Below are 11,798 nucleotides of genomic sequence, written 5' to 3'. Positions count from 1 at the left end.
TGATTTTGCTTTGCTTTCTGCACGCTTTGCTTTCTGTACATATGATTGAATTATTTTGCTAAAAATGTAATATTTTCTCACTGATTGCTCAGAGTTAGAATTCACCAGAGATGCATTTATTTATTTTTACCCAAATGCTTCTGCCTTCCCTAATTTCTACGCATTAGGAAAACACCAGACAATGAGACACTAATTCTCATTTAACAAATGTATGCGTCAACCTAAATCTAATTTTGTTATCTAGGGTCCAAATGACACATTTTATTAAAACCCTGAGAGCTGGATGGGCGCACATTAGACAGGGAGCAGCTAACTGCTGGCACCTTGTGGCTGTTTTAGAGAAACATCATTACAGCTGCTGAAAAAGTAATTAGATTTCATGATGAATAAAATAAATTAAAAAAAAAAGTTAAACTGAAAAAAATAAATAAGGGAAACAAAGAGCAAGTTTTATTCTAAAAAGCAAACTTTGCAATTTTCCAAAATAAAAAAACAATAACAACACAGCTCACGTAATTGCAATACGCTCCGCTAAATAAATAACAATGTGGCTTGTTACCCCTATGGAATATGCTGCTGTGAAGAAGGACTGTTGGCTTTTTGCTCACAAATTGCCCTATTTTCAATGCTTGATTTGCTTTAGTCAACTTAAAGCAGCACAGGCACTCTGCTGTCTCAGCAACAACTATCATCAGTAGAAATGCAAATAGGTACACATGCAAAGCAAACTTCTGGCTAATTACACGGCCGTCTTACAAGGTTTTTGTCCCTGAGCGCTGCAAAAAAGTGTACGGCGCAGCATCTATGTTCATTGTAAACATAGCTTTTGTACAGAATATAACTCTGGCTCACCAGACTGGAAAGCTCTTACTGCAGCTTACTGAACACTAATTATACAGCAACACAGAAGCACAGGGATCCTTTGCTTATGATTAAAGATGTGAGGGTTTGGCATTTTTGTTTCTTATGTAAATGCAAACCACAAAGACAAAGAATAAGGTGCACAGGGTTATGTTAATCTCAGTGCAACAGAGTGGTTCTACAAAAAAAAATGTAAAATAGGATTCAAGTCTTACTATGTAAGACTGACCATGTCCTGCTAGGCTAAGATGATTCTGAACAGAAGATTAATCTTATTTTACTTCTTTTTTATCCTGCGACAAATACTCCTTATGTGATTATTAATTTTAAAATCTATAAGGCACTACTTTTTAAATAAAAAAGCACTCTAAAATCAAATGCTTTTATTGTTCGTCTTATATGGAAACAAGTTGGCCTTGAATTTCTTCTTTTTGTTTTTGTTTTGTTTGCCAGTGCAGTCAAGCAAAGTTTACAAGCATAGGGAGTCTCAGTCATCCTTTTTGTCAGAGATGCTGTCCTCAGGCGCTTCTCCTCTACGGATTTGCCCGGCCAATTCCAGATCGCCCGGCATTGCCTCTTGGATCGCTTGGTATCTCTGGAGCTCCAGGTAGGTTGTGAAGAGTTTGGCATACTCGGGGTGGCTTGAGGCAAACATCTGAAATTCATCTGAAAATCGAGAAAGAAAAACATAGGATAACCATTAATATCCAGTGGAACTACAGGCATACCTGGAAGTTAAAGTAATGATAAATGTATTCAATTACTCAGTGCACACATTCCAGTGTCTGTGCAAAAACACTTGTACAAACAACCTCGGAGCATCTAAATGCCAAGATGTAGCTTGACATGAAAGAGCTAGCACAATTAACTTACTGAAAGTGATAAAACCAGAACCATCTGCATTAATCTCGTTGAAGAGCTTCGTCATGTCCATGTCTGGCACTCCCAGAGCAGAACGCAGCAGAGCGTTAAACTCACTGAGGGAGATTTTCCCATCGTCATCTATGTCAAACAGCTGCAGCAGAGAAAGGAAAAAGTTAAGAGTTAAATTTATGTTTCCTCTAAAGGCTGGGAGGCAAGGAAGGAAATAATTATTAAAGAACAGAAAGGGTGTTGGGAGACAAAATGCGGTGAGGTAAATTCTGTTGTATTAATTGGCAGAGGAAAAGCCTTCAGTTACGGTAAATAAATGCAAAAACTGTTTGTTCAAAATCATATTTGGTTTCATGTCCGGCAAAATGACTCCAGCAGACACTCTTTGTTAACTTGATGTTGTCCATGCTTATATGTCTCTGGTTTCTAGCTGCTTCTGACTGCTGTGCACAGACAGTAAAGGCAGATCTGGGAGCAGAATCTTTGTTCCTCGTTATTTACTTAAAAAATCGAATGAAAAAATAACAACAGCAGGAAACGCTGCCAAAATAGAATAAGTCTGATGAATAAAGAATTGCTAAAAAAAAAAAAAGCGCCAGTTTTGAAGGGCTCTTCCTACTCAAATACATAGGTTACCATCATTGTGAATATTTCCCCCCATCCTACCTGGAAAGCCATTTTTAGAACATCTTCGGTGTTTGCTGGTCGGCACAAGATGTTGACACCGATAACATATTCCCTGAAGTCAATTGTGCCATCCCCGTCCTGCAGAGTGCAAGACAAGCAAAGCTGACTATGTCAGGAATTCACTTTGTTTATCCTTCATCTGGAATTCATTAAATATATACCAGATTGTATCAACAGTTCTGACAGTGACACAAGAACAGCTGGTGAGAAACAGAAGTTATCCTTATTTTTAAAACAAAGTACAGTTTAAACATCAAATGTGATACTGGGAGTTGCTTTTGCATTTAGTTCTGTTCATTAACTCAAAACTACATGCTCATTGGCTCCAATAAAAAGATGTGTAACAGTTAAAATAAACTAATTTCTGGAACTCAAGCAAAATAAGTCAATTTTCATCATTTGTAGTAAATTTTAAGTTGATCTGTGCAATAGCACTAGTAGCCTTTATTCAACAGTAATCTGACAAGAAGGGGGCTGAGAGAAGAGGGTAAAGACATGAGGCAATTGCATCGAGGACGGGACTCGAAATCAAGAAACAGTGCAGATGTTACTCATACTGACATCTTATTAAATTATTTTAAACAATAGGAACAATATGGAAGAAAACTAATTTCCAAAACAATTTGGTCCACTTTGATATTGAAACCCACCCGGTGCCTAAATACAAGATAGTGCAGGTTTTTAGCAAGAGTATTATTCAGCAGTCAAAGCTGCAATGGGACATAAAAGGTTTTGGAAACAAACTAAGCATGCGTCCTCACCCTGTCAAACAAGGCAAACAACTCAGCAAGAGCAGGGTTTACAGGAAGCTTTAGGATCCTCGCAAACTCCTCAATGGTTATGTTCCCTCCCTTGCAGGAAGAGGCCATGGCTGCAAAACTCTCAAGTTCCTTCTTCAAACAGTCCCACTTCAGACTACATGAACAAAGACAAAAGTGATTACCCTTCCCCCCCCCAACTTCTACTAAATTGGCATTGAAAAAAAAATGGTTACGTCTGAAGAGGTGCAGGTGATGTTCTTACTTGAGTTTTCGACTGATTTTAGTGAACTCCACCAGGCCAGTCTCCATGGGAAGTGTTAGCTCTCCAGCTGAGATCATGAGGCGGCAGTCTTCATAAGTGTGGTCTGTCACTGGAACGCCCAAAGCCCTGAAGGTAAAAATCTCAGCAGTTATCCTAAATGCTTTTAGATGTGGATGCAAACAAAATGTAGGTATTCAAATTTCATTGGTGCAGTGACCAAACTCAGCAAGTGTTTCTCACCAAATAACATCATATTCCTCCATTTACTATATAAATATATACTTCCAGTTTTCTATTGAGTCTTGTTCCTCTATGTACTCAAGGGAGGGAAACAGTAAAATGGGTGATTCAAAGCAAGGGAATTGTTTTGCATACCAGCTTTCAACAACAGACAAATGACTTCCATGACACTTAGGCACATGGACAATGAGCACTCACTTGGCCATGGTGTCTCTCACTCTGCTGGCAAAAAGAGCGGGGCATTTCTTCTCGTCCTCTTTGGGGACGTATGGTGGCATGAACTGGAAAACAGAACAAAAAGGAGAAAAGGGTTGCAGAGAAGGTCAGGCAGAAAGCAAACTTCTAAGCAAGACACGTCGTTACCTCAACCTCCACGGTGGTGTAGAGCTGACACAATGTCAGCAGCAGCACCCTAATCCTGTGTGTAAAACAAGGAGGAAAGTTCATTTAAAGTTACAAAAAATGCTGTTAGTCTTTAAAATACTCCAGATTTCATGCAGGCATGGTGCGCCGACGAATCAAAAGTGAAACTCAAACACTATTAAACCCACAGATTAAATTTGATCAATTAAACAAGATGGTAAATCGTACTCACGCAGTACGACCTTGCCACGTCCAGGTCACTGTATCCTAAAGAGCAAACATTAGATACAAAAAGGTCTGAAATGTTTCAAAACATATTGTAATATGGAATGTGGAAAAGGCAAATCAGACAATAATTATCCAACACTGAGATTCCATGTATTTTGTTAAAGTAGTTAAGTAATGATTACTCGTTTATATCACCAAAGGATCATGAGTCAAAAATGTTAATGTTATTTTTGAGAAAGTTCCTTTTTGCCTTCTAGTTGTGACTACAGCATGGAGGGATGCAAGCACATCATCATTAAACTGAGCAGTATATATCTTTATCATAATCAAAATCTCTGCATGATTACAACAAAATTCTTAAAGTAAGACATGAGTTATTGTACAGCAATCGTAACACTCACCATTTTGTTGGGATATCTAAGAAGAACAGGCTGCACAGGAACCCCAGGGATAAAGGCACCTGCACAAGAGATGAGGCTATCATTGGAAGAATGACAAATATGCAGCCTTAGTTGTTTTAGTTTTTTTTCATTATTATTAATGGAATGACATTCCTATTTTCTGACCTAACTCGGAACAAATCGGCCACACACTTGAGCAGAATCTACATTAAATATCGATGATTGGAGGCCACAACATGAAGAGGTTTTCTGGGTGAGATATAAGCTGAACATAGAAGCAGAAGAAGAAACCACGTAACAGGAAGCAATGTTTTTGCTTAGCAGTTTTATTCTGGCATCTAATTTTATGAAGAGAAGAAAAAAAAAATCATAAGACTGAGTAGTGGAAACCGGAACTAAAACAGCCAACAAATTAAAACTGTTAGCATTTGCAAGACCAACTATACAGTTGTGTAAATATATATCAATAATTGCCCTCTAATGCTTCTATTTGTATTATTAGTCAAATTTATATCTTTTAACATTTTTTTATATCAAACAAAGACAACCTGTGTGAATATATAATGCACCTTTCAAATTATTATGTCACTTAAGTGGAAAACGTCAGTCAAATCAAACTTTAAACAGTTATTTGTCGATCAAAGTGCAGTTGAGAATTTTAGCCCACTTTTCTTTGCAGAATTATATGAAATTAGCCAAATTGGATGGTTTTTGAGAATGCTCCTGCTAAGCCACACTAAAACGTTTTGCCTGGATTTAAGGCCAGACTTTGGTTATGCCACTCCATAACCTGCACTGTGTTTCTACTTTGTCCATTGTCCATTTTACTACAGTCAAACCCTTCACTTTGGTAAGTTATGGTTACTTGTCAAAGCATCAAATCTACCAAAGTAAAGCACAAACCAAATTGGTGTGTTATGAAACTTTCACAGTTCAGGTTTTCAGAGAAAAATGAAAGTGTCAGTCAAATTTCAAGTTTATTTGTATAACACATTTCATCAACTTTATACTGATATAAAGAAGGTAATTTAACTTGCAGCTTAAAAAAAACAACTGGAAAATTCATTCGAAAAAGTCACAAGTCATTGAGGTTTACCTTGTTTAAAAGTGATAAGACATGAGCGATTTGTGCATGTTCCCTCTGGAAATATCAGCACCTAAAGACAAAACATTACTTTTATTTTAAAACTATACTTTTTCCAGATTATTCTAGTCATTTAGAAGTAATATAAACATATTATGAGTACATTATGTAAAGTTATTTTGAAAAGTTTATTTGTTTCAGTTATGCAATTTGCTAAGTAAATTACACTGCTTACAAACAGATATTTTTATGCCAATATTTCTACTAATTATGATGACACTAATTAAAATACAACATTTGGGATTATAAAATTAGATCAGACCAAAAAAAACACATATCCATTACCGAAACAAGGGCTAAATAAAAAGTATGCTTACTAGTTGTTTAAATATTATTTTATTCTAACAAACAAGCCTCAGAATGAGCTATGGTTTCTTTCAGTTTCTGTCCTTGTGTTGTTTACGAACCTGTGGCCAACGGCCCTCAGATTTAGCCCGACTTTCGATCGCCAGTATTGTGTTCTTCCTGGAGTCTGGGTCAGTTCTAGAGACCAGCACTGGTTGGAAACAACGGATAATTCCTGCAGAGACAGTCAAACGTCCTTGATGTTAAAACATACAGGAAGAAAAAATTGAACACATTTCCCACTCTCTCTTTATGTTTCCATTGTATTGTAGTGTTTTAAGGAAGCAAGCTACCTGTAACAGTTACCAGTTCAATCTTTACAAGAGTCTTCACTAAAAACAATGTACCAGTGGTGTTTTTATTGATTTTGTGCTGAATATTGACACCAGAAATGTCACCACATATCATACATGCCTCCTACAATTAAAACACTGTAAAAGAGTGTGTGAAATTTTGCTGTCAGATGAAGACAGGAAAAAAAAAAACATCTTAAAATAGTTTCACACTTGTGTCACTTCACAAGTTCACAAATACACACTTCATTCCCTCAAGCACACAAGCCTCAATGTTGTTTTCTTCAAGACGCAGCATGATTGAGAAATGTCTTACTGCCAAAGACGGGCGTAGCCAGGTTCTCGACCCGAGAGACAGTGGAGGGCAGGCCGGATACAAGGCATGCAATCGCATCAAAAAAGGCGGAGTGGGGGGCCACCGCCAGAATGGGGGCCTCGATGCTGCTGACCTGTTTACCCTTCACCACAACTCTGAATCCCATGGCAAAGTAGTAGGCCATCCCCAAGGCAGTCATCACTCTTTCACACATGAACCTATAAAGAAGAAAGTATACAGAACGAGCATTTTATTAGCAATTTTCAGGGTTTCCTGTTGGCAGCTATTTTAGTTGTTCTTTAAATAAAATAACAGAACTATGAAAATCCTTGTGAAAACAGGCTGGGTTGCCAAACTGAGTCTCAATATTTGTAACAAATGTCACTTCTGTAGACAAGGGGAAAAGGTAGGAAGTGACACTGCAGAGTGAGTTAGTTAAGCAATGAAACTTTGAGCTCTAATAATTGGACTCCATGTGGAAGGAAGCTTAAAACAATGTGATGCCAATTTCAGCTTAACATTAACTACTGTATTATGTACAGTTCACAAATTACTTTACTACACTGGAACAACAAATGGCTTCTACATCTAACAGGCATAAAGGTTGTTGTAGATTAGGTGTTGATGGAACAAACTGGGTAGTAACGAATATTTAAACCTCAGAGATAATGTGATCAGAAACAAAGGTTAGAGTAAGAATGGCTAAGGAAGACTGTTCTATGATCTGATCTATAAAATAAGCTTCTGTAGCTCAAACAATTGAAAAGGTATTACTGGTTCTGACAAAGAGATGTCAGAATACAAAGGCTTACTTCACCTTTTTGCATTAAGTTAGTCACTTGAAACAATTTGCTGGGTTTTCTTTGATAAAAACATTTTAAAATATTTGAAAAGCAAACAAACCTTGACTGCATTGTTTGATAATTATAATTAATTTGCAATGTATGTCACTGACTTGGGAATCTGTATGTCTGATTGCATTTTACTTTTTTTGTAAATTGCCTGGAGACAACAATTGCTGTGGATTGGAGTGTAAACAAACTGAACTGAAGTGTCTTTCAGTGGGAAAATGCTCACTGTCACGAAGCCAAAAACTGTTTAGCAATCGTTTGAGGAACACAGCAGTCAGTTAGAGGTGTTGCCTTGGCCCTACATTCCCCAGATCTCAAACTAATCCAGCATTTGTGGAATGTGCTGGAAGAATAAATCAAATACACACAGACCCCACCTTGCAGTTTACACAACTTATAGATCTGCTGCTAACATTTTGGTGCCGGGCCATATCTCACTGAATCACAATGTTTTGACTGCAAAACATATGCAGAAGAACATACTGAAAACATGCTGTCAAACTCATCTTTTAGGCACTTGAAAAGGAACACTTATGTAAAAGCGAGAATTGCTTTTTGAGTTCTCCTTATGCACCCTGATAATACTACTCACAATTTCCTTCCTGAGAGCTGTGGGGAGCTGAGGTAATGCTTGTGGGTTAGATATGATCTTGCAAGAAATGATTCAGCAGAAGAGCATGCACCAATCCTTAAGCCATGTCAGCTGCTATTATTTTGAGAAAGTGCAGACTTTTGCTGAGTCCATTTTATGAATCTGTAAAAGCTACTTCTACTTGTTTTAAGTAAATTCTCTCATGGTGAAACCAAAGACTTTCTGTAGTTTTAAGTCATTTCTTCAGTGGTACGTTTTGATAAGTTGCCAATTTCCTATCTGAAGCATCGCTGGTGAAAAACCAGTGGGTTGGGAATCACTGATGGTCTATATTTTCCTAAGTATGACTGGAAATCTTATGCAAAATACTTGGCATACGTCAATTCAAAAGTTTTACTTAATAATATTATAACTTGCCATGTTTTTAGTTTCATTTTATACAAAACGTTTTTTGCCAGGGCAAAACGTCTGGAAACATTTTGGGTTGTGAAAAACAAAGAGTGTTTTTCTAGGGGAACACCCCAGTTATGACGAACAGAAAAAAATGATAACATTATTAAAAATAGTTGGTCATATAACTGTTTACCTATAGGGCAGCAGGTGGATGAATTTGCATATACAAATGTTAATCCACACAACCCTGATCAGAATCAAATAAACAAGATCATATCAAGGTTGATGTCTGCTCCTTTTACATATGTTTTTTTCCAGGTTCTGCATTTGGTTTCTATTTTTGAATGGGTTTTAGAGTCAAAATAGTAATATGTAGCTAGTCAGTCATAAGTGTGGTTGGTTTCAGATATAAAAGTGCACCAAGGTATTAAAAAGCTATGGTTTCAAAACTGCTAAGCATTTCCGTCACACCGTTCATACACTTTTATCAAATGAATGCATGACAAAGTGCAAGCAAAACCAGAGAGATTTTTTCTGACTATATAGAGCATAAAGTAGTGCAGTGCTACACATCCTACACCACTAGTCAGATTGCTCAAAGAAGCCTGCTCTACTTTTTTGTGACACAACAAAATTCTGATATCTGGAAACATTTTGGGTTGTGAAAAACAAAAAGGGTGTTTTTCACCACCAATCATCTGTTAAGCAATACGCAGTCTGTTATCCTGATTACCCCACTAATAAACCAGATATTAACAGCGGATTATTCTCTCCTTAATTTTGGTTGTCTGCAAACAGAAATACATCTGCATTAGCTATGTGCAATTTTTCTTCTACAAGGAAAGTACTCCAGTAACACAGCTTCTATCTTTTTCTTCGTGTCTGCTCCGTCCTCTCAAAGCCCAGTCGATCGCAGCAATCTCTTATGAGAGAGATTCTGTTAAAGTTTCTTCAGGTTACAACAGAGTTGTTCCTTTCCACTGTCAATGCATGTTACGCACTAGCAGAAATTGCTGTAAAGTCAATGACTCAATGCAATAAGGTGGGTTTCATTTGATAACGTTTTACCAACAAGCATTCGATTCTGAATCTACTGTATATCATTACAACTTTGAATTTATATCTTTAGAACAAGACTCTGTCTACATGATTGCAACGTGACAGACAAATTTTATTAGATGTTTTGAATATTTGTCTGTTTTAAAGAGATTATGGTATGACATTTGTTGGGAATATATTGTGCTATATAAATAAAACAAACAGAATTGAATTAAAGAGCAGAATGATTCAAAAAAAGTTTAACATTTTTGTGTAAGACGAACTCCAAAACTAATACTAACTTAATGCATGTTTATTCAATATATCTATAAAAGCTTCAGTCTATTTCAAATTACTGGAATGATAAATAAATGTTAAATTTAACAAAACTGTAATAATCAATATGTCATATTAAACTGGCAATGACAATTGAGGATGTATGAGTAGAAATATACTGAAGTACTTAAACCTAAACTGAAGTATGCCATACCTCTGACTGCAAGGTGTTTTTCTAAGCATTGGATGTTTTAAATGCTGATGTTTACCTTGATTTTTTTATTTATTTTTAATTTTGATTTTGAATGTCTAATTAAATCCTATGTATGAAAATTAATGCCATTCCATTTGTTAGTTTTTTTTTTCTAATTAAATATTTACTGATGTCTCTCATGTGCATACCGTTACTTTTTCCTACGTAGTCTTCAGTACCATTAATGGAGTTCATCTTGACGCTTGGCGAACGTTGTCTGCAAACGTCTAATTAACACTTGCACTCAACGTTCGCCCAACGTTCATAAAACGTTAAGAGGACGTTGTCTGAATGTTCAATGCTAACCGGGTAACTGTTTATGTACATCATCCAACATCCGCTTTGTCATGACTCTTTTTTTTTCGTCCTTTTCCTCTAAGTTATATGGAAAGAGTGTCATGGTTGGGGTCACTCGAAGCAGGACCACCTCAATTGAGGGCTAAATTGAAGCAGGATATGTTGCATCCATAGTTACCGTCTCCAGCCTGTCATTGGTTCCACTGCAACTTTTAAAGGTTGTTTGAAGGTGATTATAAAAGCCACAGGCCAGGTCAACGTCAGAACCAGAGACATGAGGATGACCCGAAGAGGCACCAGGAAAATTCCCAACAGGACGCACTGCACGAAGAGGAGAGTGGGAATCATAAACACACAAGAATCAATACAGCTACAGAACGAACAACACCTGACAATCACACGTTCGATTGAATAAATTCCCGTAGGCCGAGTGCTCGTGAAAGTTCACAATCACCGTCATTGTTGGTGCTGCAAGCAGATTATCAAAGGCGATTAAAGGCCCTGGTTACACAGTAGCCCGTGTGTGTCTTTCTGTACGTGCTTTCACACATCTGAAACACAACGTGAGCGTTGCGTTGCAAAATCAGCTACAACTTCAGAGCTTGCTTTAATAAGAGCACTACAACAACCGCCGTATACTCACTTTTATTACTGTAGCCTTGGATATGTTGGTGTCTTGAACGAACGGGTTGATGACCGCAGGAAGGAGCAGAGATTGTTGTCTCGGCAGGGCGAACACTCGCTGTTGCGGCATCGTGTACAGTCTTCGGTAAAGCAGGCAGTCACTGCGCCGTTATGTTGTGTTATCATCGCACTTCCTTTAACTGGGGTTTGTTCTCTTTTCTTCCCGCATCATGCGACCGGCGCAACTTACACTTCCACAGACCTACAGGGTCTGACAACCGCGAAGCTCCACCTCCAAAGTGATTGAAACCGCTGCCACTGAATATTTTTTGCACTCATGGTTTTTTAAAAAAATATTCTGCTTTACCTTAAAATGGTATCTGCTCTCCCGCTCAATTTCAACTCTAATGGAATTTATGTCATAAACAGGCTTAAGGCCACAGCACTGATCTATGGTGTATGTGAGATTAATTTAATACATGTAGGTAAATGTGTCTCATATAGGTAAATGTGTCCCTACATATTTCCACAAGATGGCGCAATTTCACACTAAACTTTAGTTCCTCCAGGAATTAAAGTCTTCCGTTGAAATACATCTGCATGTAAAGCCGTTTGTGTTTGTATTCAAAATTCCGCTTGCCATACTCTTTAAAGTTGGATGAGTTTTAACCACGTGAGTACTATAAATAAATACTTACAA

At 37.3% G+C, this 11,798-nt stretch overlaps 1 protein-coding gene across 1 annotated transcript; it reads right to left on the bottom strand.

The window, feature by feature from the left end:
* Window positions 1-428: 428 nt before the first annotated feature.
* Window positions 429-11,395, bottom strand: lpcat2 (lysophosphatidylcholine acyltransferase 2). Its single transcript, XM_014977699.2, has 14 exons — window positions 11,118-11,395; window positions 10,653-10,795; window positions 6,775-6,992; window positions 6,228-6,340; window positions 5,773-5,833; window positions 4,677-4,735; window positions 4,280-4,314; window positions 4,048-4,102; window positions 3,883-3,965; window positions 3,445-3,570; window positions 3,183-3,336; window positions 2,401-2,499; window positions 1,735-1,876; window positions 429-1,527 (listed from the first exon to the last, which is right to left on the bottom strand). The coding sequence occupies exons 1-14, from the start codon at window positions 11,226-11,228 to the stop codon at window positions 1,349-1,351; spliced, it is 1,578 nt and encodes a 525-aa protein (XP_014833185.2). The 5' UTR covers window positions 11,229-11,395; the 3' UTR covers window positions 429-1,348.
* Between the last annotated feature and the right edge of the window lie 403 nt (window positions 11,396-11,798).

The sequence above is a fragment of the Poecilia mexicana genome, unplaced genomic scaffold (assembly GCF_051168715.1).
Source record: "Poecilia mexicana isolate PSO_F unplaced genomic scaffold, ASM5116871v1 scaffold_3, whole genome shotgun sequence".
NCBI lineage: Eukaryota > Metazoa > Chordata > Actinopteri > Cyprinodontiformes > Poeciliidae > Poecilia > Poecilia mexicana.
The sequence above is the reverse complement of the archived record's forward strand: the minus strand, read 5'-3'. Positions and strand labels throughout refer to the sequence as shown.

What these genes read in the sequence shown, in the direction of transcription:
- lpcat2 (XM_014977699.2), bottom strand. Translation starts at nt 11,228, where the DNA reads ATGCCGCAACAGCGAGTGTTCGCCCTGCCGAGACAACAATCTCTGCTC. An exon ending in CCAATGACAGGCTGGAGACG is followed by an intron (nt 6,993 to 10,652) that starts GTAACTATGGAT and finishes TCTTCTTTATAG; the next exon opens with GTTCATGTGTGAAAGAGTGA. An exon ending in AAAATCAGTCGAAAACTCAA is followed by an intron (nt 3,337 to 3,444) that starts GTAAGAACATCA and finishes TTGTTCATGTAG; the next exon opens with TCTGAAGTGGGACTGTTTGA.